Source organism: Dama dama, chromosome 9 (genome assembly GCF_033118175.1).
Source record: "Dama dama isolate Ldn47 chromosome 9, ASM3311817v1, whole genome shotgun sequence".
Classification (NCBI taxonomy): domain Eukaryota; kingdom Metazoa; phylum Chordata; class Mammalia; order Artiodactyla; family Cervidae; genus Dama; species Dama dama.
Genome location: NC_083689.1, coordinates 19,339,549 through 19,366,376, shown reverse-complemented (window position 1 = coordinate 19,366,376; position 26,828 = coordinate 19,339,549). Strand labels below are relative to the sequence as shown.

Here is a 26,828-nt window from a genome sequence, read left to right as displayed (position 1 = left end):
CAAAGGTCAATCAAGTGGCTCAATGGAAGTTTTGGCTTAACTGATTTTTAAAAGTTTGACATAACCTAGGAAAGCATACCTTCTATTCCAGCAATTCCACTTTTAGATATGTACCCTAAAAACCCTCACACACATGGACCAGGATATGTGTACAAGTGTTAATAGTAGTAAATAAGTCAATCTGATCATACCTAATTTAGGATATAGTTATTCATTGAATTACAAGCAGTATGGAAAAAGGAATGACTGAAAATGTGGCCGAATCTTAGTACCAGTGTTGAGAGGGAGAAGGAAGTTTCAGATTACATTTATCATGAAATTCTTCTTTATAAAATTCAAAACAGAAAAACAATATGTTGGTGGGGCACAATATGTACAGGATAATGGTATGTTTACGAGAGAAAAAGCACTTTACAATCTTAAGGTCTTTGAATTTGCATCTGTCTTGGGTAAACTCCCGCAGCTGGTGATGGACAAGGAGGCCTGGCGTGCTGCAGTTCATGGGGTCGCAAAGAGTCGGACACGACTGAGCGACTGAACTGAACTGAACTGAGGTAGGTGTTCCAGACAGGGAAACAGGCATAGAGAAGTTGTCAAAGCTCACGGTTGGCCTCCAGACCTTGAACCTTTGTGCGAGCTTGTGTCACCTGCCTGGGTGGGCCATGGGGTGATTGTCATCTCTCCATCTGGTTGAAAAGTCACCCCCCATTCTTCCCTGGGGCCCAGCCCACCTGGCTCCAGAGAGGCTCGGAGGCAGCACTGTCCTGGGCCTGATGCATCCGGCTGCAGCCAGCACTGGGCAGGGAAATACCTCTGAAGGAGTGCCAGCTGAAGAGCATTTCCACCGTCTCCTCCTTCCTCCTGGGTCTGGAGGGCCACAATGAGCCCACAGCCCCGGCCAGGCCCAGCCCGGTGGCTGAAGTGGACAGCTGTGTCCAGAAGCAGGGCAGCCAGGTAGGCGGCTTCCTGGGACCCAGGGTCTTCTACTAGGTACTCCTCCAGGCCATCAAGCAGCAAGAGTGAGGGGGCTGGTCCACGGGCCTCATGGGCAGAGCACAGAAGCCGGAGGAGCTCACGGGTTGAGGGTGGGTACTGGAAGCGGATCTTCTAGAAAGGGAAAAAGGAAAGGGCCAGATTCAGTACAGGAAGTCAGGCTTCCAGTTAGAGCAGTCCTGCTTCCTTGCATACTCCCGCCGACGAGTCTCTCACCCACTAGACCTCTGGTTCCAGCGTGAAGCAGCTCAGAGGGATCGAATATTGTTCCGTTCACCAACTCCTCACCCTCGTTTTTTTCTTATCCTGCACTCGTCACTGCCCGGTATTATTAAGGACAAGGTATGCCTTTCTGCCAAATCTTTAGGGCAATCTTTCCACGAAACACCTACCCTTAGCGTCCAACTCCACCACGGACTAATGTTTAGCCCCGCCCCTGACTCCACCCCTTGGGACGCAAATTTGTGGATCCCGCTCCCTCAATGAATGGTTTCTCATTCCATCTTAAAAAGACTTCATACAGTCCCATCCCCAACTCGTCCATATTCCTTCCCACAGTGTCGCTTCGTCTCCGCCATTGGTCTGTCTCCGCCTGTCACTCAATGCCCCATTCGCCCCGCTACGGGCTGGTCCACCTCTGGTCCCACCCCTCCCTACTTGTAATCGCAGCGGTTCGAGCGCCCGTCCAGTCCTGCGGGGCAGGCTTTGAAGGGGCCTCCGGGCCAGGAAAAGGACTGGGCCTCGGCCTTCCCCTGCCGCCTCCAGGGCCGCCGCGAATAGCAGCGCTGTCTTTCCAGAGCCTGGACCGCCGAGCAGCAGCAAAGGCGGTTCGGTCTCAGCTGTGTTCTTTCCGGGGCCCGCCGCGCTGCCCAAGTTTAGCACTCGCCTCAGCGTTTCCGCCATTTGCCGCGTACTTCTGTTCAATCGGGGGCCGGTGCCTGCCCTTAATCCCGCCCAGGGCGGGCTCTCATTGGTTACGGTGCACTTAGCTTCTCCATTAGTCCAAAAATCTGTTCCTCAAAGTTAGATCGACGTTTCGTAGCTCCTCCCCTAGTGAAGGGGCAAATAACCTAGTTTGAGCAACAAATGGATGCGTTTCAGGGCAATAAGGTCCTCTTGTAAGTGAGTCCGCTGGCGGAAGCACCACGAATACTATTATTGTGAACTAAGCAGCTAATCAGACAATATAAGGGTTGAGAGTTGGAGGGAACAGGCCCTAATCATGGACACATTACTTAAAGTCTCTGAGCCTCAGCTTTGCCCGCCTGTAAAGTGGAGCACATGGTATCTCAGGAATATTGTGATGAGCGTGTGTGTGCGCGCGCGTGTTTCTGCTGATGTTTCCTAATGACAGTGAAGGGGAGAGGTGGATAAGCTATGTGCTTGTCTCTCTCTGCGCTTGAATGCTTGCACAAATGTGTGTGTTTGGGGTTGCAAGCTTGAGGATATTTATGTGCAAAATATCCATCAGACAGCAAAGGAGTGTCTTTGAGGGTCTGTGAGAAGAGTCTCTGCTGGCTTCCTCATTGGCCTGGGGGCTTCTTGAGTCCTGCTTAGGGTACAGTGAAAGGCAGGACCATAGAACAAAAAAAAAAAAAAAAAAGAAAGAAAGAAAGAAAAAAAGAGAGAGAGAGAGGAGGCAAAGATGCAGACGCTGGGAGACTGAGGGAAAGCCACAGCAGGACCTTCTTTGTCATATTCACTTCAGTATCTCCAGCGCCTAGACAGCGCTTAGGGCATTGCAGAGTCTCAAAAGGCTTGTTAAAGGAATGAATAAAGAAAGGTAGGATAGATTGGAAACGCAGAGAAAGAAGAACAAGGTGAATGACCAAGTGAGCACTGGTTGGATATCTTCACACAGACTTCTCCCCAGAGCTGCCACTCACAGCCCTGTTGCCCTGGCAACTCTGTCTCCTGGTAACTTCAAAGTGGTGCCGTTGCCAGGAGACCCAGGGGCAGGGCGGAACTGAGATTTCCAGGGCGCTCTCTCTCCCTCTGGGGCCAGAAAAGAGCTTCACAACATCCCTCAATACACCCACTCACACAGACAGGCACCCCCACACTCCTACACACACACACACACACACACACACACACACACACGGCATCTCTGCATATATTTCACTTTCAGAATCCCCACCACCCACATGGTCACAATCATATCCTGACACAAAGCACCCCATACATACTCTTTCTCGCATTCATGCCCCCACACCCTTTCTCTTGCAAGCACACCAGAACACAGTCTGATAAAACCATTCCTTTGCTGCCACACACACACACACACACACACACACACACACACACACGAGGCACACTGTTACCTCGTCCTGTCAAATGCACCACTTCATCCCCTGATTCACCTCGCTTTGCAACACTCTAAACACACAAGCACCTGTATCACACAGTTCCACATAGTTATAAACACCGGGCCACGCTGAACACAGCCCCATTTCAAGTCCTTTGCACTTGCTGTTCCATTTCCTAGAGCATTCAGCTCCCAGATATCTATCCCTTGTTTTTTCCATTCTATTCAGGTCTCTACTCAAATATCACTCACTTTTCCTAATTACCTGTGTAAAATCACACCCCTCCTCATTCTTTCACTGCTTCTTCACCTTTATTTTCTTTTCAAATACTTATCACTTCCAACCGTATGTATTTATCTTATTGCCTCTCTCCCCACTAGAATGTCACCTCAATCGGGGTAGAGTCCCTCTTTCTTTCACCGCTGGGTCTCCGGCTCCTAGCACAGCACCTGACATAGGATAGGTGCTCCTGAATGCATATACTGGCAGAGATGCAGACATTAGGTGTATCTCTCATGCATACACTACTTCTTTCCCTTGCTTCTTGGGACCCCATCTTCATGTCCTGACAGAAGGACTTTACCTTACAGGGGCTCCCTGGAGGAGGCAGAACCAAAGGGTAAGGTGGACAGCTCAGGGTCAGTCTGTGTTCCTCCCTAGTTTGTTGGTATCCTCAAGTGATAAATTTATTCATTTAGCAAACACTTATTGAGCATGTATGTTGTTCCTGACCCTGTTCTAGGAGGCACACAGACTCAGCAGTGAACAGAGAACAACATCTCTGTCTTAGTGGAACTGACATCTTAGTGAGGGAGGTGATAATGGCCACCAAGCATCATGAAGAGTTTAAATAGTCTATGAGCAGATGATAAGTCTGTATTTTAAAAAATTTTAAAAAGAGGTTTGCACAGGGAAAGAAAGGGAAGGGACAATTGTTTGCTTTTTGCAATTTTGAATAGGATGGTAGGGGCAGGCCTCCCTGAGAAGGTAACACTTGAAGAAAAGCTCCTAGGAGGTGAGGGAGCGAATCATGCAAATATGTGGGGGAAGAGCATTCCGGGGGGAGGCATCTGCAAGTGCAAAGGACTGGAGGCACTGGGAGAACTTTGGCTTTTACATAGAGTGCCACGGAGAGCCCAGAGAGCGTTTGGACACAGGAGGGTCATGGTCTGTCTGGCTTACATTACGAAAAGGAGCTGTTTTGGTCAAGTTGAGGATAAGATGCAGTGGGTCATGTGGAGAAGCCTTTTGAATAAGCAGGAACATCTTTATCTGGATTTTCTACCTAAGATTATCCACCCTGTAATGGGGGTGGGCAAGGCCAGGGCTGCAGTCTCCACCCTCTCTAGCCGGTCCAGACACTGTGCCCGGCAGCCCCAACCTGACCTTTTCTTGGCCTGCCCTTAACATCAGGACCATGGACAGCGCCAACTGGTTTGTTCGTAGAATGCTGTCCGTTGTGCTGAAACTTTGCCTCTCTGCTGGGCCCCATGGAGGCAACTGTGCTACGGGGCTCAGGGGAAGGCAAGCCCTGGAAATAGATACTCCATGAGGTGAAGTAGCGGGCTACATGATCCTATCCCTCCTCTGCTTTCAGCACTCTCATGCGTCCATCTCATTTCTTGCAATGCAGAATCAACCACACCCCACTCCTCCAGGTACACTTCCTTTCCCTTCTATTTCCCCGTCGCTTGATCTGCTCCAGTCGCTCAGGTCTCTTCACTGTTCCCTGAACAAAGCCGGCACGTTGTCACTTCAGGGCCTTCATTCTTGCTGTTCCCTCTGCCTGGAACACTCCCCCACTCCACACTGCGGTTATTTGCAGGGCTTTCGTCCCTCCCTCCCTCCACACCACATCTCCAGTGCCAACTCCTCAGAAATAGCTTCCCTGGACACTCTCTTTAAATTGCAAACCGTGTCCTCATTCCAAAGTTGTCCCATTGTCTTCTCTAGCTTGAGTTTTCTGTTTATTCCTTATCAATATCTTACATACCAATGACACCAATTTCTGGCCCAAATTCTTGATCCTGCAGTTTGAAATTTAGCTTTTTTCGGATTTTCAAAAGGTACTATGGTGTAAATACGAGGTACTGATTAACACCCCTAGTTGGACCTGGGGTAACATTCTAAATCAAACACTATACTTTATCTGCAATGAAACATAAGAACATTCACATTAAGTTAAACAAAAACTATAATGACCTTATGTCAGTTCAGGTCAGGTTTTGCCACAAATGAGTTATGAGGATAATTTTGGTTTCCAGACCTTCTTGAAATTGGGAATTGTAGTTTTGTGGCTAACTTATTTATGTTGTTTATTGTTTCTCTGGTGTTAGAATGTGAGCTCCATGAAGGCAGGGTTTTGTGTCTGTTCTGCTTAGTACTGCAGCCCCTTTGCCTGACAAAGCAGCACTTGGCACGCATGGGGGTGGGGTGGGCTGTGCTCCACAATGTTTTTTGACTGAATAAATGGATGGATGAATGAATAAATGTGAAAGGAAAGTAGACTTCCCTTCCCTGGCTTTTGAATGATTCCATGCCCTGAATGGCCTGTCTGAAGTCTCTTGAAACCACAGCGTGTTTGTGTCAGGGGGGCTGTATGTGGCTCCCTGTTCTTCTACCTTCCCCAGTCTCTGCTGGATCCTCAGGGATTGGTTCTCAGCACAACCTCATAATCAAAACCCCTGCTCAAATCCACGTAGTCAGGGATTCAGCGTGGAGGTTCCTACTGCCCCATCATCCCCTTGTATTAGGACCTCTATGGTCGCCTCACCCTATTCCCTGTACCCTCAGCACCCTGGCCATGGTCAGAAACAGGCCAGCCACCTAAGGAAGACAGTCACATGAGGCCCCTCACAGTATGTTTGTGTGCCTTACATGTGGCTTGCAGACTGTTTGCATTAGACAAATGAAGAATCGAGGGCACAGAGAGGTTAATTAACTTTCCTGAGGTCACAGAGAGGTTAATTAACTTTCCTAAGGTCACACACCCAGGAAATGCTGAACCTGGTTTAAATCCAAGTCATGGACCCTACAGCCCCATGCTGCCTCTCCACTATCTCCCTGTGACTATACACTCACACCCAGCCTCACTGACACCTCCTACACCCAACATTAAAGTCCTTCACCCCTGCCACCTGGAGGAGGAAGGCAGGTGGCCAAACTTCTGTTACAAACAGGTCTTTATTAAAGATGAGGAGGGGGTGTGAAAGGGGGGCAGTGTCTCCCCTGCCCACTGCCTTTGGCTGCCGGGGATGGGGAGCCCTCTTTGCTCCACCCATGCCTCTATGATGGCACATCTGTATGAGGCTGAGGCATGGGGGGGCAGTGTGAAGAACAGGGGTGGTTCTAAGGAAGAAAAAAAAAAACTCCCTTCCCACAGCCCTAATAAATAACAGAAGGGTTTGGAGTGACCTGGGCACAGGCAAGGGGGAATGCAGCACCCTGAACCCCAAAACCTCTGAAATGGGGTAAGCCCTGCACAAGCTGGGCGTTAGGAGAGACTGGGTGAGAGATTGCACATGGGGGAGGGGCTGAGAGAGGAAGGGGTACCCCCAAGGACCCTGCTATGGGGGAGCCTGCCCCCGACCCTCCAGCTGGACTCTGATTCTGAGAGAGCACCCTCTCCTTTGCACATGCTTAGACATGGGCGGTCCCCCATTGACTGGAATCATACCCACCCACCTTGAGAGTCTGAGAACCAAGGACTCCTATTTGTTGTTCAGAGGCTGAACACTGACTAGAGTTGCCCTCTTGCCTGAGGTGTCTAAAAATAGGGGATTCTCTTATTGGCTGGAGTAAACTCCTTTTGGCTAGGATTCTGAGAACTGGGAAGCCCCCATTGGCTGGGCAATGGCCAATGGGATCAGGCTTTGGCCCTTAAAAGGGCAATCCTAGGAGGCAAGGACCCACCTCCCAATTATGCCCACTTGGATGTCCTAGAGGGCAAGAGACAGGGGGTCCCCTCCATGTCCTTCCAGCCATCCTCTGATGTCTGGGCCTGGCTGGCCTGGGGACAAGGGCTTTGGCACTCACACAGCACACGCACACACACGCGTGGCAGGGAAGAAATGGGGACTGGGCAGATTCTGGGTGGGTGTCAGGCCTCACAGCAGGTGGTCGCGGCTGGCAAACAGGTAAGGGCTGAAGTTGTCCCGGTGGAAGGGGGAGGGATAGAGTCCGCTAAGGGTGTATAGGTCCCGCAGCAGGGGTGTGGGCAGCAGCAGTTTCCGGCCACGGCCACCACCCCCGCCCGGCCCCCCAGGCCCGGGGGAAGAGGGCGAGGGGCCCTGGCTGGGGGTTGGTGCTGGCAGGGGCAGAGGCAGAGGCAGGGGCGTCGGCTCAGACCTCAATCGAGGGCGGGGCACACGGGGCGATGAACACATGGCTGGAGCCCTGGAGGACACGCAGTTGGGGATCAGGTGGCCACGGCGGGCGCAGTTCTGCGGCTCTAGGGATCAGGAATCAGAAGTCAAGGGATTAGAAAGCTTGGGAGGGGCCACAAGAGCACAGTGACACCTCTGTGGCAGTGACAGCCATCTGGAAGTCCCCCCATTTATCCTCCCACCCATTTGATACTCACTGGATGGGGTGAGCCGTGCCGGTGTCGAATGCGGCCTGCAGCCCTCGGGTTCCTGAGACAAAGAGGCAGAGGGGAGGGGCTAGTGGCCCCCTGGGCACCGCTGGCCACAGCCACAAGGGGCTCAAAGTGCATAGAGCCCAATGGAACAGATAACGAGTTTTCAGGATTAATCATGTCTCCTTGGGAGGGAGAGGGGGACACACCCTTCCATTCTGTGGGACAGCCTGTCCCCGGACCCAGGTCCACAGAGATGAGTGATCCCTCTACCTCTCCATGGCCCTGAGACCCCCCACCGCCTGCCTGACTTCCTCCCTCCTTGGTCTCCCTCCACCCACCACCCTCTCCAGCCGGGAGCAGCCCCCGGCCCCCCTTACCTGGGCCACACTTAACTTTTCGAGGGGGCTGTCCATGGTGGGGGCTTGGCTCAGGTCCTCCCAAGGGGAGAGCCTTCGGCCAGAGGGTGGCCGGCTCTGGAAGTTGTGCACGACACAAGTGACCTATCGACAGAGAAAAGGGGTGTGCTGAGGCCTGAGGCCAATGAGGGAGATTACTATTCCCATTTGTCAGATAAGGAAACCGAGGATTAAGTTTTCAAGAACAGCTAACACTTTTATGGTGCCTGTAATGTGCCAAACACTGCTGTTTCCACTTTACTAAGAGATAGGTACCGTTATTACTTATTCCACACGGGGAGGCAAGTGACGCTGAGTTGTGTAACAACAGGATCTAATCCTGTCCTTATTTAAACCTTTGGTATTTTGGACAATATGGGTTTTTGCATTAATCCTGATTTGGAAAAATATTTCATTAGAATATTATTTATCTTGGGACTTCCTTGGTGGCCCAGTAGTTAAGACTCTGTGTTTCCACTGCAGGGAACACAGGCTCAATCCCTGGTCGGGGAACTAAGATCCTGCATGCCATATGCCTCCAAAAAAATTATTTTTAATAAATAAAATAAAATTTATCATGATTATTTTTATATTATTATTTATAATATTTTTATTGATCTTGAGTGTTTTGGCATCCCCCTTAGTTGGTGTACTCAAGCAAGTGCCTCACTTGCCTTACCCAGGTCCCAAACCTGTTATCCCATTTCACAGATGAGAATGTCCCAGCTAGGTAAGGCTAAGGGACACAAGGTCACACAGAGTCCACACCCTTCATCATCACGCAGTCCTGCCTCGGGTCAGGGATGGAAGGCAAGGGGGCTCACCAGAAAGGTGGCGATCGCTGCCCCTGTCAGGAAGCCAGCCAGCACGTCCGACCAGTGGTTGCGGTACTCAGCCACGCGGACCACGCCCACCAGGAAAGCAGGGCACAGCAGGGCCAGGCAGAGTGAGGGTTTGACCAGGCGGGAGCCCTTCACGCGGAACACGAGTGTCACGTACATCTGCGGGAGCCAGGCAGGTCAGAGGTCACACGGCAGCAGCAGTTCCCAAACTCATGTGGACAATACATTCAGGGAAGGGGGTGAGGTCTGAACCCTGAGGAGCTGCACTGGGGCTGGAGGCACTGGCCAGGGGCTCCAAGGAACACAGCCAGGGGGACTGGAGTTCAGGGGATGGAGTCATGGACCCCCAGTGGGCCTTTGCAGGGAACGGGCTGTAGCCTGAACACCAAAGAGCAGTAGATAGGGTCTGGGGCCCCAGGTCTCTGGGAGACCAATCACAGATGGTGAAAGATACTTGCTGGCTGAGGGTGTAGACACAAAATCAGAGGTTGGAGTCAGGCCCAAGTGACAAGTGCTGTCAGGAGCTCCAGGAGGTGGAGGCCCCAAACACCTGGGGACCACTAACAGGGTTAGAAGCATAGTCCCCAACGCCAGAAAAAGGAGTCAGAGCAACAGTGGGTGCGACCAGGGAAAAGCAGGGGACAAGAATCAGGAAGTTTCAGTGAAACTGACTCAGGAGTATGGCCAGACCAATAAAAGGTGATGTCAAAGTGGGGGACAAGGGCTCCAGGGGACAGAGTTGAAAGCCCACCTAGTCACCCAGCCAATAACCAGGACCTGTAACATTCCTGGGACTTGGCTAGGCTTCCCTGGACAGAGTCTATAGAGCTGAGCCAACAGCCTCCTTCGGATGCGGGGTTAGTGGGTCTGGAGGCGTGGCCAAACACCAAGGGATGGCTCTTGACTCAAGATGGGGGCGTGACCAGATTCCAAGGGGTGGAGTCATAGCCTCCGCCCTAGGGGCGGAGTCACAGAGACGCAGGGTGTGGCCTCACTCCGGGAGGCATTGGAGGTCCCAGCCCACAGGGTCTCCTGACCACTGGCCGCCCCCAACTGCCTTGCCTCCATTTCGGGGCTCACCGCTGTGTAGGTGACGGCATAGGCGCAAAGGGCAGCGTCCTTGCAGGGGAAGGCGCGGCGGGCAGCAGCCACCAGGCTGGGACTGCCGGCGCAGGCACCCTGGTCAGTGACGAAACGGTCGGGCCCTGGCCGGTCCGGTGAGGGTGGCGGGCAGCCTAGGGCCGTGTAGTTGGGGCGGCACACGGACAGGAAGTGAGGCGTGGGATTGCCGGTCACCACCTGCCCCGCGTTAGCGAAGATGGTCGTGGTGAAGAGGCCAAAAGAGTAGACCCCTGGGGTAGGATGAGAGAGGGGGTTCATGCCAGGGCCCAGCAGCTGTTCTCCTGTGAGCCCCCTTAAGGTCCATCTGGGTCCCTGTCTCCTTGTTCCTGTGACTGACATGAAGACACACCTCGGACTCCCCCTAGCACCATATTCCATAACAGTTGGGCCATAGTCCCTTAGGATGTCATTCTGAGCCTCCTCTACCTGCCCCTGTTCTTGCTATTACTGAGCTGCTCATTTTTCTCCTGGAGGATCTTCAGCCCTCTGCCCCAGGGACCACCATTTCGGGTGAGCTCTGCCCTTCTACCCCAAGGCCACCAACTGCGGCTGAGACCATATTTAGAGCACTGCCAGGGATCTCAGCCCACTGCCCCAAGGACCTCCTGTGCTTTTCTGCCTGAGATTCTCCTTGTGGCAATTTGGGGCCCTCCTCTTAGAGTTGCCATCATGGTTGGCTTAGGGCACACCCATATCTCTAGAACCTCCGTAGGCCTGCCCTCAGCCCAAATTCCTCTTGCCCCATGAAGTCACCATCATGGACATTCTAGGACCCTTTTCCCCCTGGAATTCTTATTATGGCTGAGCCTGGCCCATCTCCCTTTTGCACAGCTGACCCCTGACCAAGTCACTCACCCAGGAAGCGGACCAGCCTCCGCAGTGGGGGGCTGAAGCGGCAGCAGGCCCCGGACACGATGGTGCTCTCCCCAATGATGGGGACGGCTGAGGGTGGTGCAGGGAAAAAGGCACGCGCCAGCTCCCCAAGCAGGATCTGTGGGCAAGACCAAGGTGTGGTCTTCTTGGCCTTCAAACCCAGTCCTCCGCCCACCACCCCCTGGCCCTCCTGCCTCCTGGAAGGCCCTTCCCATTGTCTGAGCCGGGTTACCACCAGTCTCACCGTGAGGGTGGGCCCAGCAGTGACCAGGGCGTAGATGAGGGCTGGGGGTGCTCTGCTGGTAGCCTCAGGCCCTGGGTAGGGCTTGGCATAGGTACTATCATAGCAGAAGAAGCCCTGGGTGTGCACAGGGAACGTGTCTGTGAACTCCAGGCGGTAGGCAAGCAGGACCACGATGCCCAGCAGTACCGACTGCCGTCCAGTCAGGGTAGGGAGAGAGATTGACAGAGAAGAGAGAGGAAAGAAAGGGTCAGGTCTGAGTCAGAGCCATGGAGACAGAGACACAGAGATGGAGAAAGAGACAAGGAGGAGAGATACAGACAGAGATGAAGAGGAGAGGGTAGAGAGAACAGGGCCAAGGCTCAGAAAGTAAGTGTGGTGGAGAGACAGAGCAACAGAGAAAGAAAACTACTGGTAGAAATATTGGGTTGGCCAAAAAAAGTCATTTGGGTTTCTCCATAATGAATTTTTTGCACCAACCCAACACGAGCAGCCACAACAGGTGTAACTCTTACTGTGGGCTGGGTGTCATACTAAACCTTTTTCTAGAATTAATCCATTTTATTTTCATAACAGCCCTAAGAGAGAGGGAGGGATGCCAATTGTGCCCATTTGCAGATGAGGAAACTGAGGCTTGGGAAGGCATGTGAGGTGCCCAGAGTTCCACAGTAAGGATGGGCAGAGGTGGGTTGGAACCTCAGGGAGTGCCACTTCAGAAGGTGCCTCCTCCCTCTTGAGGGTCTGGGCCAGGGAGGAACTGTGCTCCTCACCTCCACGAAGACAAAGCAGGGGATGATGGAAAAACTCCTCTTCAGCTGAGGTCTCCCTCCCGCCATGGTGATGGCTGGGCCTGTGGAGATGAAGAGGGAATGGGACCGCCAGGGGCGGGGCCTAGAGGGAGCCTCAGGTTATCTGTTCTTCGAGTCTTCTGGCCACACCCTGGCCCCCATCCCTGGCCCTTGCAAGTACGCTTGGCCCCACCCCCTAAGCCCTCGGGCCACAGCCTGTTCCCCCATCCCTGGCTCTTCCAGCTACAGCCAAGGAGCCCCGGCCCCGCCCCCATGAGTCTTCTGGCCACGCCTCCACATACCCATGTCTTTCCCCTGTCCCAGCTTATTAGAGGCACCTGCCTCCACCGATACAAGCTGCTCAGCTCAGTCTCTGCTAGGGTCTCCACCGATTCTAGAGTGGTCCCCCACAGCCTGCACAGGAGATTCTGACCCCATACCTTGTAGGGGGGCCTGTCTCCCTTAGCATGTGGGAACCCTCCCCTTGGCCTTCAGCAGAGAGTTATCCTGCTTAAAGGGAACCCCTCTTCTACAAAGAAGGTTCCTCACCCCCACTAGTTTTTAGGAGACCCCATACTCTTCCCCTACATGCTTTACCGGACGCCCCATGCTCCCTGTTACCCACCTCCACCAGGCCCCTCCCCCCAAACCACTTCCCCCAGAGCCCACAGGGGCCTCCCTCTCCTGTCCCCATGGGCTGTGCCTGACTGGTTTGGGCTGATGGCCAGGCCCTCCCTCTCTCCCAGCTGCCTCTCCCTCTCTCCTTCCTTCCCCCTCCTCCCAGCCCGTCTGCCTCCCTGTATTATGAGAGAGGGCTATCTCCCCCTCCACCCGCGCACCCTCCCCCCGCCCCAGTCTAACCTCAGTCAGTCCCCAGCACTGAGAGGCCAACACAGTCACACCTGCTTGACCCATTCTCCCAGCCAGACCTCACCTGTGATCCGGCCCTATGGCTTCCCGCAGGCTGCTGCCACGCCCACAGACTCACAGCCGCTCCTGGCAGCCAGCAGGGCAGGGATGGTCACCCCCATTGCCCAGATGAGGAAACTGAGGCCCAGACAGGCAGGGGTAGGCACTCTGGGTCCAGTGCCCCATCCACGTGGCTTGCTCTGCAACGTTACATGTGGGGTGAGGGTCACACCAGAGATTCCAGAGGCCCGAGGTGCCTACCCAGCCATGGCCCCCTTACTCTCACAGAGACACAGACACACATCGGCACCCCGCCCAGAGTACACAACTCAGCCAAAGCTTCTATCCCAACCACCCCCCCCAACACACACACACACACACACACACACACACACACATCCAGTCGAACAGCATTCGTTCATCCCACCAACAAGGATGAAGGGCCTGCTAGGTTCCAGGCAATGCACTGGGTATCAGCCTTGTGATGAACAAGATGGGCTCGCTCATTCAGACAGGTGCCCAACACCCACTATACACAACAGCACACTCACACAGCACGGTGTGCACACGGCCTGTCACAGACACCCACGCAGATCAAACAAATCCCCTGCCCCCAACACACAGTCACTGGGACACAACAGGAGGTCCTTCACACACCTCATGGCCCCACATGCAGCCCCACTCCACCCCCATCAGGGACAGAGACTCAAGGCTGCCAATACACTTAAGAGTCACATCAAAAAAAGTCACCACACACGGGGTGGGGGTGGGGGTCACAGAACTGGTCACAGCATCACGCCCCCAATTACAAGGCACAGAAAGACACATATTAAGTCTTGGGTCCACCTTAACAGCCACAGAAGAGCCCTGCCATCCACAGCCACATCCACACAGCCACACAAGGGCACATACGTGGACTGTGGCATAGACTTGCACACAGACACGTAAGAAAGGCACACGATCAGCCACATAATAATGGACCCCCACACACCATCAGAAAAAAACACACAACAGCCACACAATGACAATCACATGCATACAACCGTACAGACACCGAGACGGCCACACAATCACTGTGAGAACAGTCACACGGCCACTCAAAGGCGGCCACAGCAACACGACCACCACACAGTCACCATCAGAGTGATACCCACGGCGACAATCACACAAAGACAGCCACGGGAGACACAGTCACACAGCCACCACACGGACACCCCTGATGCCACACACACACGGACACATAACGACAACCACCCAGTCACCGTGCGCCTCACCGGGGTCCTGTCCCCATCCACCCCTCCCCTAGCTGGGTCCCCAAGCCTCAGCAGGCAGCCTCCCCTCCCCCTCCCCGCGCTGGACCCGCAGGGGACCCGACCCACACGAACCGAACCCTGGCCAGACAGACACAACGAGGGCCGGAAGCCGGCGAGAAGAGGTACAGGCGGCGCCCCGAGGCCCTCCCCCTCACCAGGTCGACCGCCTGAGCCCTGGCTCCACCTAGACGGCCCCGGCGCGGCGGGACGGACAGACAAACCGACCGCTAGCCAGCGGGCGAACGCGGAGATGGAGACGCGGTCGGCCGGCCCGGCCGCGCCGCGCAGTCTCCGCGCCGGAGGGAGGGGCGGGGCCTCCGGGACATTATTTGCATAACCCGTGAGGCGGGGCCTCGCGATGTCTCATTAGCGTGATCGGGGCGGGGCCCCACTTGCTTTTGGGGGCGATCCATGAGGGAACGAAGACGAGGTTAAGAGGTGGGTGCTGGTGGATGCTGAGAGGAAGAGGGTGGGAAGACGAGACCCTCCCTCTCTGAGCCTCAGTTTCCCCATTTGGCGGTAGGGACAGAAGGCAGGATCGCCAGGGTACCCCAGAAACGAAGACTGGTGGCTAGTGGGGAAGAGACTGGTCACTCAATATCTGGACAGACTGACTTCTGACCTGTCATATACTAAATCCAGCCTCACACCGTCCCCTGACTCTAGACCCACATATCCTGTTCAGCCCCTTGGTCTCCACATCTTGCCCAAGACTGGGTAGTAAATTGAAGGGGTCACTCGCAGGCCCAGGAAGAAGCAAGAGCAACAGTTCACAGGCAGAGGAGGGTCTCAGCTAGTTTATTTTCTTTCTGGAGGAGTCTTCAAGGGAGAGCAGTCCCAGCTGCTCAGGCTGTGGAGAGAGAGGGTGGGTCAGAACCTGGCTTGGTCCAAGGGACCCCAGGCGTGGAGGTCAGGGAGCAGATATCCAGGTTGGGAGTTGGTGGTGGTGCCCAGACTCTGGGATTCCAGGGCAGGCCAGAAGGGGAAGGGAAAGGTGGGTTGGGGAGGGGAGGATCCGCACCAGGTGGGAAGGAGCTGCGGCTCTTGCTGAGCAGTAGCTGGGGAGGGCCCTGGTCTGTGTCTGAGTCCGAGTCCCAGCAGGGGAGAGGAGGGCTCAGGCATCTGTGTCCCTTATAGCCTGCAGGAGGGACATGTGCGATTCTATCATGAAACCTGAATGTGACCCTTGAGTGGTCTGTGAATATGAGCCCAGTACCCTTGATATAATGTGATCCTCGATCATGTCCCTTGAATGTGACCCAACATGACCCCAAACTATGATCCCAATCGATGACACATGAATTTTACCCCATTCGTGTGTGTGTGTGTGTGTGTGTGTGTGTGTGTGTGTGTGTGCGCTAAGTTGCTTCAGTCATGCCCGACTCTGTGCAACCCTATGGACTGTAGCCTGCCAGGCTCCTCTGCCCTTGAAATTCTCCAGGCAAGAATACTGGAGTGGGTTGCCATGCCCTCCTGCAGCAGACCTTCCCGACCCAAGAACCCAACCCATGTCTCTTATGTCTCCTGCACTGGCAGACAGGTTCTTTACCACTAGTGCCAGTTGGGGAGTCCCAAATTTTATCCCACTGACCCGTAAAAAAGATCAGTGACCCTGAGTGACCCTTGGATGAAACCTCCAGGGACTCTCTTATGTCACTCCAGAACATTATTTAATGTGACCACAGAATAAGACCCAACAGACGACTTCCCTGGTGGTCCAGTGGCTAAGAATCTGCCTGCCAATGCAGGGGACACGGGTTCCATCCTTGGCTTGGGAAGATCCCACATGCCATGGGGCAACTAAGCCCATGTACCACGTCTGCTGATCCTGTGCTCTGGAGTGCCCATGCTACATCTACTGAGCCCATGAGACCTAGAGCCCATGCTCTGCAACACGAGAAACCACCTCAATAAGAAGCCCATGCACAGCAACAAGAGAGTAACCCCTGCTGCCACAATTTGAGAAAGCCTGTGTGCAGCCATGAAGACCCAACATAGTCAAAAATAAATAAATAAATAACGGGGGAACCCCAACAGATGTGACCCCCAAATATGGCTTCTGAACGTGACCTCCATGTGTGAAGCTGGAGAATGATCTCCACCCCCAACCCTGGAGTGCTGCTCAGCCCCCCTCACCCCTGAGGTTTGCGGCCCTGGGGCGGCCCCCTGAGGATATGGTGAGGCCATCAAAGGAGTTCTGCAGCACATGCACAGCGGACCTGTGGGAAGATGGCGATCTGTGGGCCCTCCAGGGAACTCTGGACTGCTCCAGGATTGGGGCAGGGGGACTGTGGTGGGGGAGGGGTGGAGATGAGTCCCAGGAGGAGAGGGAGACCTGGACTCATGTGGGTTCCAGGTTCTGGTGGTCACTGCTCGATCTGATTGGGAGGAGAGGGCAGGGCAGATGAAGGTCAGGGGTCAGAGGTTACAGTGGGAGCTCATCACCATATGTCACCCAGCTCCTTTTGGAGGTTATCCCTCCAGGAACCACTGCATCCTGGTGGCAACTCCTCAGTCTCTAGCCAGTTGGCTGTCTCGTACCCTTGCTGCTTCATCTTGGTCAGGACCTGAAGTCAGGAAGGGATGGGGAAACGATAATAATAATAATGGTGAAAGATGTGATATAGCATTTATTACATACCAGGATGCCTTTAAAGAGCTTATCACTCAGTTAATGCAGCTACTCAGTCAGGCAGGGCTATGTTGTTACATCCATCATACAGATGAAGAAACTGAGGCTCAAGGAGGGGAAGTGACTTGATCACAATCACATAGCAGTAAGTAGCAAAACTGAGATTTGAACCCAAGCCTTCTGGCTGCAGTATGATGGTAGAGACCAACAGAGAGCCCCATACCCCAACGCACACAAGGTTCCCCTCCCACCCCATGCTGCTCTGCTCACCTTGCGGCACTTCACCTGTGTCTTCTGCATCTTCTGGATGTTCACCAGGTTCTCCGTGATCTCCTGTTCCTGTGCCTCTGTAGCGGGAGGGGACTTAAACGGGCCAAAGCTGTAGAAGGACCTCCACCCCGCCCTCCCAGCCATGGGCTTTGGGCACTCACGGAGCTTCTGATAAATGAAGGTCACCTCCTCTCGTACCAGCTCCAGCTCCTCCCATAGGAACTTCTTGCTGAGGAGACAGGGCAGCCTCTGGCCTCCTGTATCCTGGCCTCCTGGTTTCCCATTTGCCCAGCTGCCTCCCCCAAGCCACTTCCACCTTCCATGTTTCCATCTGTTCAACTACCATCCCCCAGAGGCTTGTCCCCTCCCCCCCCCGCCTACCCACCTTTCCCCTTCTGCTACTATTCCCCCACCTCCTACCCCTCCCCTACCCCCACCCCTCCTCCCCTTCTGACCTTCAGCCTCCTATTCCCTCAGGCCCTCATTTCCTGGCTTCCAGTTCCCCATCTGGCGTCCTTGACCTCCCATACCCCAACTCTGCCCCTTCTCCACCACCTCTCCCCTCCGGTTTCCCATCTCACCCGTGCCAGCTTTCTGATCCCCTGAGCTCCCTTCCCATCCCCATCTCCCCTTCCTCTGGCCTCCCAGTTTCCCACACAGCCCCACTGCCTCCTGCCTCCTCCATCCCCTCCTCTTGTCCCCCAAGTTTCCATGGCCCTCCAGACTCCCTTACTCATTTCCCCTCCCATTTCCCCCATCCCACCTGTGGCCCCTTCTCCCTGGCCTCCCTTCTTTCCTGAAGCAACCTCCAGGCAACCCTCCTGGCAACACCCACCTGTCCCGGATCTCCTGGGCCAGCAGCTGCAGGCAGCGGGTGGTGCGGGCCCACTGCACCTCCTCGTTGTCATGCAGGGTCTTCTGCAGCCCCTGAAGGCCTTGAGCCAGGGCCTCATACAGCTCCTGCCGTCCCTCCACCACATCCCACTTGTGCCCCTCCTTGTCTCCCTGGTGGCTCGCGGGGCCCAGCACCTCTACAGAGATGGTGGGAACTTGCCTGAGCCCCACCCACAGCCCTGAGCCTAGCTTTGAACACAACTTGCCCTAACCCTCACCAGACCGTGGCCTGAAACCCAAACTCATCCAATTTTTCCCACCCTGGCCTGACCTGGCTGACCTTGAAAGGGCCAGCCTCCAGCCTTACCTCGACCCTTGGCCAGTTCTCACCTTCCAGCTGTTGGATCTTGATTTGCTGCAGGCAGCTCTCCTTCTCCAACAGGGTCACTGAGTGGTTTAGGAACTCGAAAGCCTGGGCCAAGAGGTCAGGCCTAGGGGTAGGAGCAGGGGTGAAGTGGGAGGGGATGGAGACAATTGCTGGGGGTGGGGCCGAGGTGGCTCACCTTGGTCTGGGCCTGTAACTGACACTTGAGTGACTCCAGTTCACATCTCAGAAGCTTCTGGCAGTCAGGAATCATTGTGGTGGACTTAACTGTGAGCAGAGGTGAGGGTCAGCCAAGGCTGGGAAGGGTGCAGGTGGGGGCAAGTTCAGGGCAGAGGTCAGTAGAGGTTCAGGGTGGGGGGGTGAGACAGGGGACAAGGTAAGGAGCTGGGGTAGGCTGAGGCAGAGGGAGAAGGAGTAGGGGTCAAGGTCAGAGACAAGGATGAAGGGCAAGTTCAGGGGCAAGGGTCAGCTGATGATGGGACAGGGATGAATGGGCAGCAATGGTGCAGGTCCAGTGAGGAAGGGGCAGAAGGTGGAGGTAGGAACTGGTGGGTCTTCTACCCAGTCTTGTTGGGTGGAAGATTCTCACCTTTGGTTTTGGAACAGCTGGTCTCCAAGGGCTTCTAGAGAAGGGGGACATGAGGGCAGTAGAAATTTACCCCTGGGCTGCATCCTTGCTCACCCTAACCCAGGGTGTGGGGGTTAGACATAATTTGGGTCTGCTGAGTTCTGGGTGTCCTAGACCCCCGAGGGCAGGCAAAGCTGCCTCCAGGCATATGCATGCACCCCCAACCCCACCTCACCTCTGCCCCAGCCTGAACACGCTCAGAAGTGCATCTTTGTGGCAGGCATGGGGGGTACCCCTGAGAACACACAGCTTCAGAGCCCTCACTCCGGCTTGGACTCAGGTAATGGCCCTCTTCCTTAGGGGCAAACGGCATCAACAATGTCTGCAAGGAGCACCAGCAATCCCTGATGCACAACCACACACGGTCATCGAAACACAACCATAGACACGCAACCTCAGACACAGAGATGCATTCTAAGTCATAAGACCCAGCACATACTCACACCCATCTCAGACATACAAGCACAGTCACAGACAGACACAGGCAGTCACACCCAGAGACAATCACAGACAGAACCTCATTAAGACACATAACAGGCTTCCCCAGTGCTCAGACGATCAAGAATCTGCCTGCAATGCAGGAGACCTGGGTTCGATCCATGGGTCGGGAAGATCCCCTGGAGAATGCAATGCTAACCCACTCCAGTATTCTTGCCTGGAGAATCGCATGGACACAGGAGCCTGGTGGGCTACAGTCCATGGGGTAACAAAGAGTCAGACAGGACTGAGCAACTAACACTTTCACTTTCACAAGACACACAATGGGGCATCCACTCTATTCATTCAAGTCATTTTTAGTGCAGGCCTGGCTGAGCACTGGGCGCTGTTCTGGGTGCTGAAGACATAGGGCGTGAGGGTTCTCAAGAACTCTCTGCCCCACAGCCCCCACCCGAAGCCCTGCAGCAGTAGACTGAGGTGTGGCAGGAAGGGGTTTCCCAGGTGGGGTAGACCTTAGTGTTGCTGTTATGGCTCTTCGGAAGATCCTGGTCATTACACGGCTCCTGTGAGTCTGAGCAAGGGGTGGAGGGAGACCCATGTGACTGACACCCTGTGTCTCTCCCTGGCCTCCAGGTTTCAGCTGTCACTGTGTTTTCAGGTGCAGTCGGCTGTGAGGTCTCTGGCTCTGGGTTCTTGGACCAGTGAAATGTATATTCCGAGGTCTTTTCTGAGGAAGTGCCTGGGAAGAGGGATGGGTGGTGAAGGTTTCCTGAGAGCCAGCCCACAGCATGCCAGTCCCCCAGCCCCAGGCTAGTCCCTCAACGAACCACAGCACTTGTCACACTTCTTGTGAGCAGGCAAACATGAACCACAGCACTTGTCACACTTCTTGTGAGCAGGCGGACATGAACCACAGCACTTGTCACACTTCTTGTGAGCAGGCGAACATGAACCACAGCACTTGTCACACTTCTTGTGAGCAGGCGAACACGAACCACAGCACTTGTCACACTTCTTGTGAGCAGGAGAACACACGTTGGAGGATGAGGGAAGTGAGCGGTAGCAAGGCACGGAGTACTCAGGGTCCAGGGGTAGACCAGCCAGAAGAGGGTTGCTTTGAGTAGGGGGGACAGAGGGCTGCACTGAGACCAGCTCCTGGGTCCTGACAGCCCCAGGCCCTCCCTGACACCCCAGAGTGGCCGCAGCCCTCAACACAGGCTTCTTAGTTATGGTAGGAGCCAAAGCTGGGTGAAAGATGATCCTAGCCCCAGGGGTTGGACTGGACAGTGAGAAGAACCCAGAAGTTCCTACAGAAGGAACTGAGGTCTGAGATAAGCCTAAAAGGAAAAAAAAAAAAAGAGATCTTAACACTGGCCCTAAAGGAAGGACATCCCTGGCAGGAAACAGCATGTGCCAAAGCTTAGAGGTCTGTCTGTGCTCCCAATGCAGGGAGTCGAGGTTCAATCTCTGGTCAGGGGGCCTGGATTTGATCCCTGGTCAGAAAACTAGATCCCACAAGCCCACAACTAAAGATCCCAAATGATGCAACTAAGATCCAGTGCAATTAAGTAAATATATATATATTTTTTAAAAAGCTTGGAGATCTGGAACCAGGTGCTCTGTGCTGATAAAGTCAGGGTGGCTGGAGGCAGAGGTCCAGGAGGAAGCAGCAGGAGGTTGACAGGACAGCTCAAACAAGTCAGGGCAAGCCAAGCAGGGGAGTTGGGAACTGGCTCCCCAGTAAATGGGAGCCATAGAATGTGAGAAAGAGGGGCACAGCATATCCACTTAACAAACGTTAGCTGAACTGAGACCCAGGCCTGCACTAGGTAAGGCTGGGAACAGGAAAGGGCTCATTTCTGGGTCTCACATACATACCCCCTGCCCTTCCAGTGTAGTGAGGGCTGGCACAGCTGGAGAAACCTGGGACAGGTCTGCTTGGAAAAACCTCCAGGTGAAGGGCATCTTGCCATGGATCACACTCAGCCAGAAAGGCCACAGTATAGGGCTTTCTCTTCTTTTGTCCTTTCTGGACCCTCTGGTATCCTTCCCCCAGTCCAGTCCTCCTAGAAGACTCCTATATACCCTTAAAACCTTACTCAGTATCACCTCTGTAAAATCTTCCTTAATCCCTTTTTAAGCTCATATTTTTCTGAACATTTTGCTGAGTGCTGGGCACCACCATAAGCCCTCACTGGGTTTTCACACCCACCCTAATAACTTGCAAGAGTTATTATTCTTCCTGAACTGTTCTAAGCTACCTCTTCAAAAGTTACTGCCTCAGGGAGGTCCTCACTGCCAGAAGCAGTACAGCATGATGATTTTTTTTTTTTTTTTCATGATGATGATTAAGCAAGGAGACCCTCCAGTTGGATGGCCAGTGTTCAAATCCTAGTTTTGTCCCCTTCCCAGCTGTGTGATGTTGGGATAATTATGAAACCTCTCCAAGCCTCAGTGTCCCCAACTATAAAAATGGGATATCATACTACCTACTTTACTGGGTTGTTGTGATTAAGTAAATTAATCCATACCAGTGCCTGATACACAATAACTCAGTGTTTGTCTTTGAAAATTACACTGAGGACTTAGTACTTTGGAATCATAGGAGCCCTGGGAGAGGAAAAGGCAGGATGCATTTCTGAGTGACAATTGCAGGCAGGACGTCAGGTCGATTCCCCACCCCAACCCGCCTCCAACATCACCTGTTTCTCCCTCAGTCACTCCCGATAGAATTCTCGGAGGAAGGGGGCGGGGTCATTTGCCTGGGCCCCGCCCCCGGGGCCTTGACTCCTGCGCCCGCCAGGCTTCCGACCCCCTTCCACCCCCACCTAACCACATACCACCTGCTCATGCTCTCCCATCGGGGACCGCGAAGCCAGTCCCCAGCTGTGACGCTGAAATTTGATCCCGTGGGGACACCATCCCATTAAAACGCGAGGAGCCCAAAGGCAGAGTCACAGAGAGGGGTGTGGCTGACAGTTTAGCTCCGCCCCCGCCGATGCAGCCGAAGGCTTCATTGGCGCCTTTCCGCTTCCGCAGATCCTAGGATCCGCGGTGTAATTGGATGAGAGTCCGAAGGCTGGGCGGGAATCTCAGGCTTGGATTCCGCTCATCTATTGGTCGATATTTAAGAGGGCGGTACAGGAGATACAGATCTCCGATCCGATTGGCTTCTGGCTTAGCTGGGAGGCGGGACGAATTCTTGGTCCCACGAGGGCAGGTAGCTGAGGAGGTCCACGGGCCACCCCGGAGCGCGGGAGTGAGGTACCGAGCCCAGCAAGCCTGACACCCTAGATCCAGCCCGGGACTCCTGGGTGCTGCGGGTCGAGGTCCGGGTCCACTGGTGGGGTCGGTGTCCTCCGGATGCGATTTGGGGTTTCCCAGGATTAGAACGCGTCTCTGGGAGGTGCTTCGGGAATGTTCTTAGCGATATCTGGCATCCTGTCATGAAAGGAGTGGTCTTTGATGTTAGAAGTGGGTCCCTGGGGTGATATTTGGGAGTCACTGGGGTGATCTCTAAATATCTAGGGCTGCAAGCTTGAGCTGCTGGAGCTGAAATTTGGGGGTCTCAGAGGTGGCATGGATGTTGGGGTCCAGAGACCCTAAGATCTTGGGGGCTGACATTTGGAGAGGTAGGGTCGGGCATGTCACAACTGTTTTGGGTCTTCCCGACCCCATTCCTGGGCTGCTATCCAGGTATCTCTGCTGGATAGACCATGACCCTGGCCTTGTGCAGGCTCACAGGGTCTGAAGGCCACAGGGCAAAGATAAATCTCTGACTTACCTGGTGCCTCCTTCTCAGGACTGAAAATGGAGGAAGGCGGGAATCCAGGAAGCTTGACTAAAGTGGTCCATCTCCTGGTCTTGTCAGGGGCCTGGGGCATGCAAATGTGGGTGACCTTCATCTCAGGTAGGGATCGTCGGCCTGGACACCATGGATGCCCGCGGTGGGGACAGGGATGAGAGAGGGTCCTTGGACGTGTCCTAAAACTGGCCCCTGCACCCCACAGGCTTTGTGCTTTTCCGAGGCCTTCCCCGACATACCTTTGGTCTGGTGCAGAGCAAACTCTTCCCTTTCTACTTTCACATCTCCATGGGCTGTGCCTTCGTCAACCTCTGCATCTTGGCTTCACAGTGTGCCTGGGCTCAGCTCACATTCTGGGAGGCCAGCCAGGTATGCGGGCTTGGGCTCCACTACCCTCTGGACATTCATTCCCAGGACCACACTGAGCACCTATGATACCTTTGTGACAATTAAAACAAAACCCCCCAAACCACCCTGCCTTCCTGGTGTACACAAAGTTGGGCTTTGGATACCCTTGAGCAGTGCACAGCCTGCACAACCATCCCCAGCAGCCCTGTCTATTCCCCCAGGGTCTGTCTGCTGCCTGTTGCTCCCTGTCCTCCCCGACTGGGCCTGCAGCCAAGCTGTGGTGACTCAGCTGGGCTGAGGCACTGACCCCAGCTCATTGTTTAAAAACTAGCCTGACTGGGGATTTACAGTCCCCCACCCCCATCCCCGGAGAAGGAAATGGCATCCCACTCCAATATTCTTGCCTGGGAAATCCCATGGACAGAGGAGCCTGGTGGGCTACAGTCCATGGGGTTGCAAAAGAGTCGGACACGACTTAGCGACTAAACAACGGCAACAACAACCCCCATCCACACATTTTACCCAGCCACAAGGCAAGGAGCCATCTCTGTGTCTCATGTTTCTCTATCCTGCCCTCCCCTGACCCCATTATGTCCCTCAGATGTAGGCTGGTAAGGCCTGAAAGGCGTTTCGATAACCTCACAGACACATGAGGGATTATGGGTAACTGGAACTTCGGGGGGCTTTAATTCTTTCCCTGTGGGCCCAATGTCAGCTTCTAGGGACTAGGCTGGGGCCACAAAGGAGATAGGCCCTGTCTTAGGCTCTTTGGGGGAAATGAGGGGACAGTTACCATGGTGCTCTGTCCCAACTCAGGGAAGAGAGGCTCTGCCCATCCTTAGTTCTGGGGAACAGTTGGGTAGGAGACAGGCTGTGTTCTGGAAAGTTCCCATCAGTGTATCAGAAGAGAAGCAGCTCAGGAATTTGGGGGAGAGAGGAGACAGTGGTGGAGCCTTTCCTTAGGAACTGAGGGTCTCAGGATATGAGAGCTGGAGCTCTGTTTGGGTTTGGGGATGGAGTGGGGAGGTCTGGCTTTGACCCGATCCTGTCTCCCATTCCCCTCTGGCCTTTGAGGATGCACAAGGATATGCCCTGGGGCCCCTCCTGCCTCCCAGGCGTGGCTCACCTTGTCCTCCCGCTGCCCCACCAGCTCTTCTTGCTGCTCCTGAGCCTCACACTGGCCACCATCAATGCCCGCTGGCTGGAGTCCCGCACCACGGCTGCCATGTGGGCCCTGCAGACTGTGGAGAAGGAGCGGGGACTGGGCGGGGAGGTGCCGGGCAGTCACCAGGGCTCAGACCCCTACCACCAGCTGCGGGGTCAGGACCCCAAGTACAGCGCCCTCCGCCAGCAGTTCTTCCGCTACCACGGCCTGTCCTCCCTTTGCAATCTGGGCTGCCTCCTGAGCAATGGGCTTCATCTGGCAGGCCTCGCCCTGGCCCTCCACAACCTCTAGCTCCCACTGACTCTCTGTCTCTGCTCGGGCCCCAGAAGTCAATAAACGCTTCTTTGGAAATGACTGCCGTCATCTTTCTTCAACTGGGAAGCAAGGAAGGGGTGGGGCAGGCAAGGGTTGTTGCTGTTGTTTAGTCACTCAGTCGTGTCCTACTCTTTTGCGACCCGTGGACTATAGCCCACCAGGCTCCTCTGTCCATGGGATTTCCCAGGCAAAGAATGCTGGAGTGGGTTGTCATTTCCTTCTCCAGGGGATCTTCTCAGCCCAAGGATTGAGCCTGCATCTCCTGCCTTGGTAGGTTGACTCTTTACCACTGAGCCACCAGGGAAGCCCTTGTAGGCAAGGATAGAGCTGAGGAATTCTGTTTTCCCATTCACGTGGCATACTAATTCAGAGTGTAGGATGTTGCAGCCCCTAAGCTCGTCCTACAATGGTGCCACTTTTGAGCACCTACTGTGTGCCAGGCATGGTGCTAACCATTACACATATCATGTATCATGGTAACAACAGCTGGTACTGATCCCTAGAGGGCAATTGTATTTTTTCACCTTCACTGACATTGGGAATGGCCGTATGACTTGCTTTGGCCAATGAAATGTGAGCAACGTCACTTTTGAGAAGAAGTATACAAGCCAGCGCCTAATTCACCACATCTTCCCCTGTTTGCAATGATCAGTGTGAGGGAGAAGCAAACCTTGGATATAAGGGACTTGTGAACACAGTAGGGGAAGGAAAGAGTGGGACAAAGGGAGAAGGTAGCACTGACCTATATAAAATAGATAGCTGGTGAAGAGTTGCTACATAACACAGGGAGTTCATCCTGGCACTCTGTGATACCTAGAGGGGTGGACTGGGGGAGGGGAGGGAGGCCCAAGAGGGAGGTGATGTATGTAACCATGGCTGATTTGGGGTGTTGTATGGCAGAAACCAGAGCCTGGTGGGCTGCTGTCTATGGGGTCGCACAGAGTCGGACACGACTGAAGTGACTTGGCAGCAGCAGCATGGCAGAAACCAACACAACATCATAAAGCAATTTTTCTCCAATTTAAAAAAACAAAAGGAAGCAAACCTTGGATGTTGGGTGCCATGGTGACTGTGAGGCTGCTTGTTACTGAGCATATACCAGCACTTCCTGACTGACACACATCTCAGTTCATCCACACTAGCCCTTGGAGGTGGCTAACATTGTTCCCAGAGGCAACGGGGGCTCAGTGAAGTTCAGCAAGTGGCTTCAGGTGCAGTTGTTTGAATTAGGACCCCAGCAAAGCCTGAACTTTAAAATTTTTTGGTTTAAAAATTTTTTTGGCCACATGACATGTGGGACCTTAGTTCCCTGAGCAGGGGATCAAACCCATGCCCCCTGAAGTGGAAGCATGGAGTCTTAACTACCAGGCGGCCAGGGAAATCCTAAGCCTGAAATACTAGAAATGCAGATTCTCTGCTGTCGGCCTGAAGAGAAAAACCACAGTTGGGCCTGGATGTCAAATTTTGTGGCCTCAGGTCAGGGCCTGCCCATCTCTGATTTCCAATTTCTTTATCTGTAAAAGGAGGGGGTTAACTCCTCAGGGTATTTGGAAAAGGTGTCTAGCCCAGTTTAGGGTCAGGCGCTGCACTTTACAAACAACAAACTCATATCAGAACTCTTACCCAACCCTGTGAAGTGGGGAC

The 26,828-nt window shown here is 54.1% G+C and overlaps 4 protein-coding genes across 12 annotated transcripts; 1 reads left to right on the top strand and 3 right to left on the bottom strand.

Annotated features, from left to right (window-relative positions):
* Positions 1-222: 222 nt before the first annotated feature.
* SWSAP1 (SWIM-type zinc finger 7 associated protein 1) lies at positions 223-1,908 on the bottom strand. Its single transcript, XM_061149261.1, has 2 exons — positions 1,651-1,908; positions 223-1,107 (listed from the first exon to the last, which is right to left on the bottom strand). Exons 1-2 carry the CDS (start codon positions 1,894-1,896, stop codon positions 601-603), a joined length of 753 nt encoding a protein of 250 aa, XP_061005244.1. The 5' UTR covers positions 1,897-1,908; the 3' UTR covers positions 223-600.
* A 4,558-nt stretch (positions 1,909-6,466) lies between these two features.
* On the bottom strand, positions 6,467-14,656 carry PLPPR2 (phospholipid phosphatase related 2). 5 transcript variants are annotated; one of them, XM_061149257.1, is made up of 10 exons: positions 14,520-14,656; positions 13,077-13,251; positions 12,125-12,245; positions 11,358-11,546; positions 11,096-11,231; positions 10,199-10,470; positions 9,101-9,277; positions 8,259-8,381; positions 7,885-7,936; positions 6,467-7,752 (listed from the first exon to the last, which is right to left on the bottom strand). In XM_061149257.1, exons 3-10 carry the CDS (start codon positions 12,188-12,190, stop codon positions 7,409-7,411), a joined length of 1,359 nt encoding a protein of 452 aa, XP_061005240.1. In that variant the 5' UTR covers positions 12,191-12,245; positions 13,077-13,251; positions 14,520-14,656; the 3' UTR covers positions 6,467-7,408. The 5 variants fall into 5 exon arrangements, with proteins under 5 accessions (XP_061005240.1, XP_061005239.1, XP_061005242.1 ...); XM_061149256.1 differs by having other exon boundaries at positions 12,125-12,204; XM_061149260.1 differs by having other exon boundaries at positions 7,577-7,752; positions 8,275-8,381; positions 12,125-12,204.
* Positions 14,657-15,145: 489 nt separating this feature from the next.
* On the bottom strand, positions 15,146-22,617 carry CCDC159 (coiled-coil domain containing 159). Of its 3 annotated transcripts, XM_061150370.1 has the most exons (15): positions 22,392-22,617; positions 21,430-21,485; positions 20,379-20,665; positions 20,064-20,290; positions 19,289-19,435; positions 19,075-19,108; positions 18,664-18,752; positions 18,491-18,572; positions 18,102-18,297; positions 17,428-17,495; positions 17,267-17,343; positions 16,810-16,931; positions 16,501-16,583; positions 15,386-15,502; positions 15,146-15,214 (listed from the first exon to the last, which is right to left on the bottom strand). In XM_061150370.1, exons 1-15 carry the CDS (start codon positions 22,476-22,478, stop codon positions 15,210-15,212), a joined length of 1,677 nt encoding a protein of 558 aa, XP_061006353.1. In that variant the 5' UTR covers positions 22,479-22,617; the 3' UTR covers positions 15,146-15,209. The 3 variants fall into 3 exon arrangements, with proteins under 3 accessions (XP_061006353.1, XP_061006354.1, XP_061006355.1); XM_061150371.1 differs by lacking the exon at positions 21,430-21,485; XM_061150372.1 differs by lacking the exons at positions 20,379-20,665; positions 21,430-21,485; positions 22,392-22,617 and having other exon boundaries at positions 19,289-19,457; positions 20,064-20,109.
* A 115-nt stretch (positions 22,618-22,732) lies between these two features.
* Positions 22,733-25,223, top strand: TMEM205 (transmembrane protein 205). 3 transcript variants are annotated; one of them, XM_061150373.1, is made up of 4 exons: positions 22,733-22,815; positions 23,354-23,461; positions 23,562-23,725; positions 24,855-25,223. In XM_061150373.1, the coding sequence occupies exons 2-4, from the start codon at positions 23,362-23,364 to the stop codon at positions 25,158-25,160; spliced, it is 570 nt and encodes a 189-aa protein (XP_061006356.1). In that variant the 5' UTR covers positions 22,733-22,815; positions 23,354-23,361; the 3' UTR covers positions 25,161-25,223. The 3 variants fall into 3 exon arrangements, with proteins under 3 accessions (XP_061006356.1, XP_061006357.1, XP_061006358.1); XM_061150374.1 differs by having other exon boundaries at positions 22,752-22,880; XM_061150375.1 differs by having other exon boundaries at positions 22,766-22,899.
* The last annotated feature ends 1,605 nt before the right edge of the window (positions 25,224-26,828 follow it).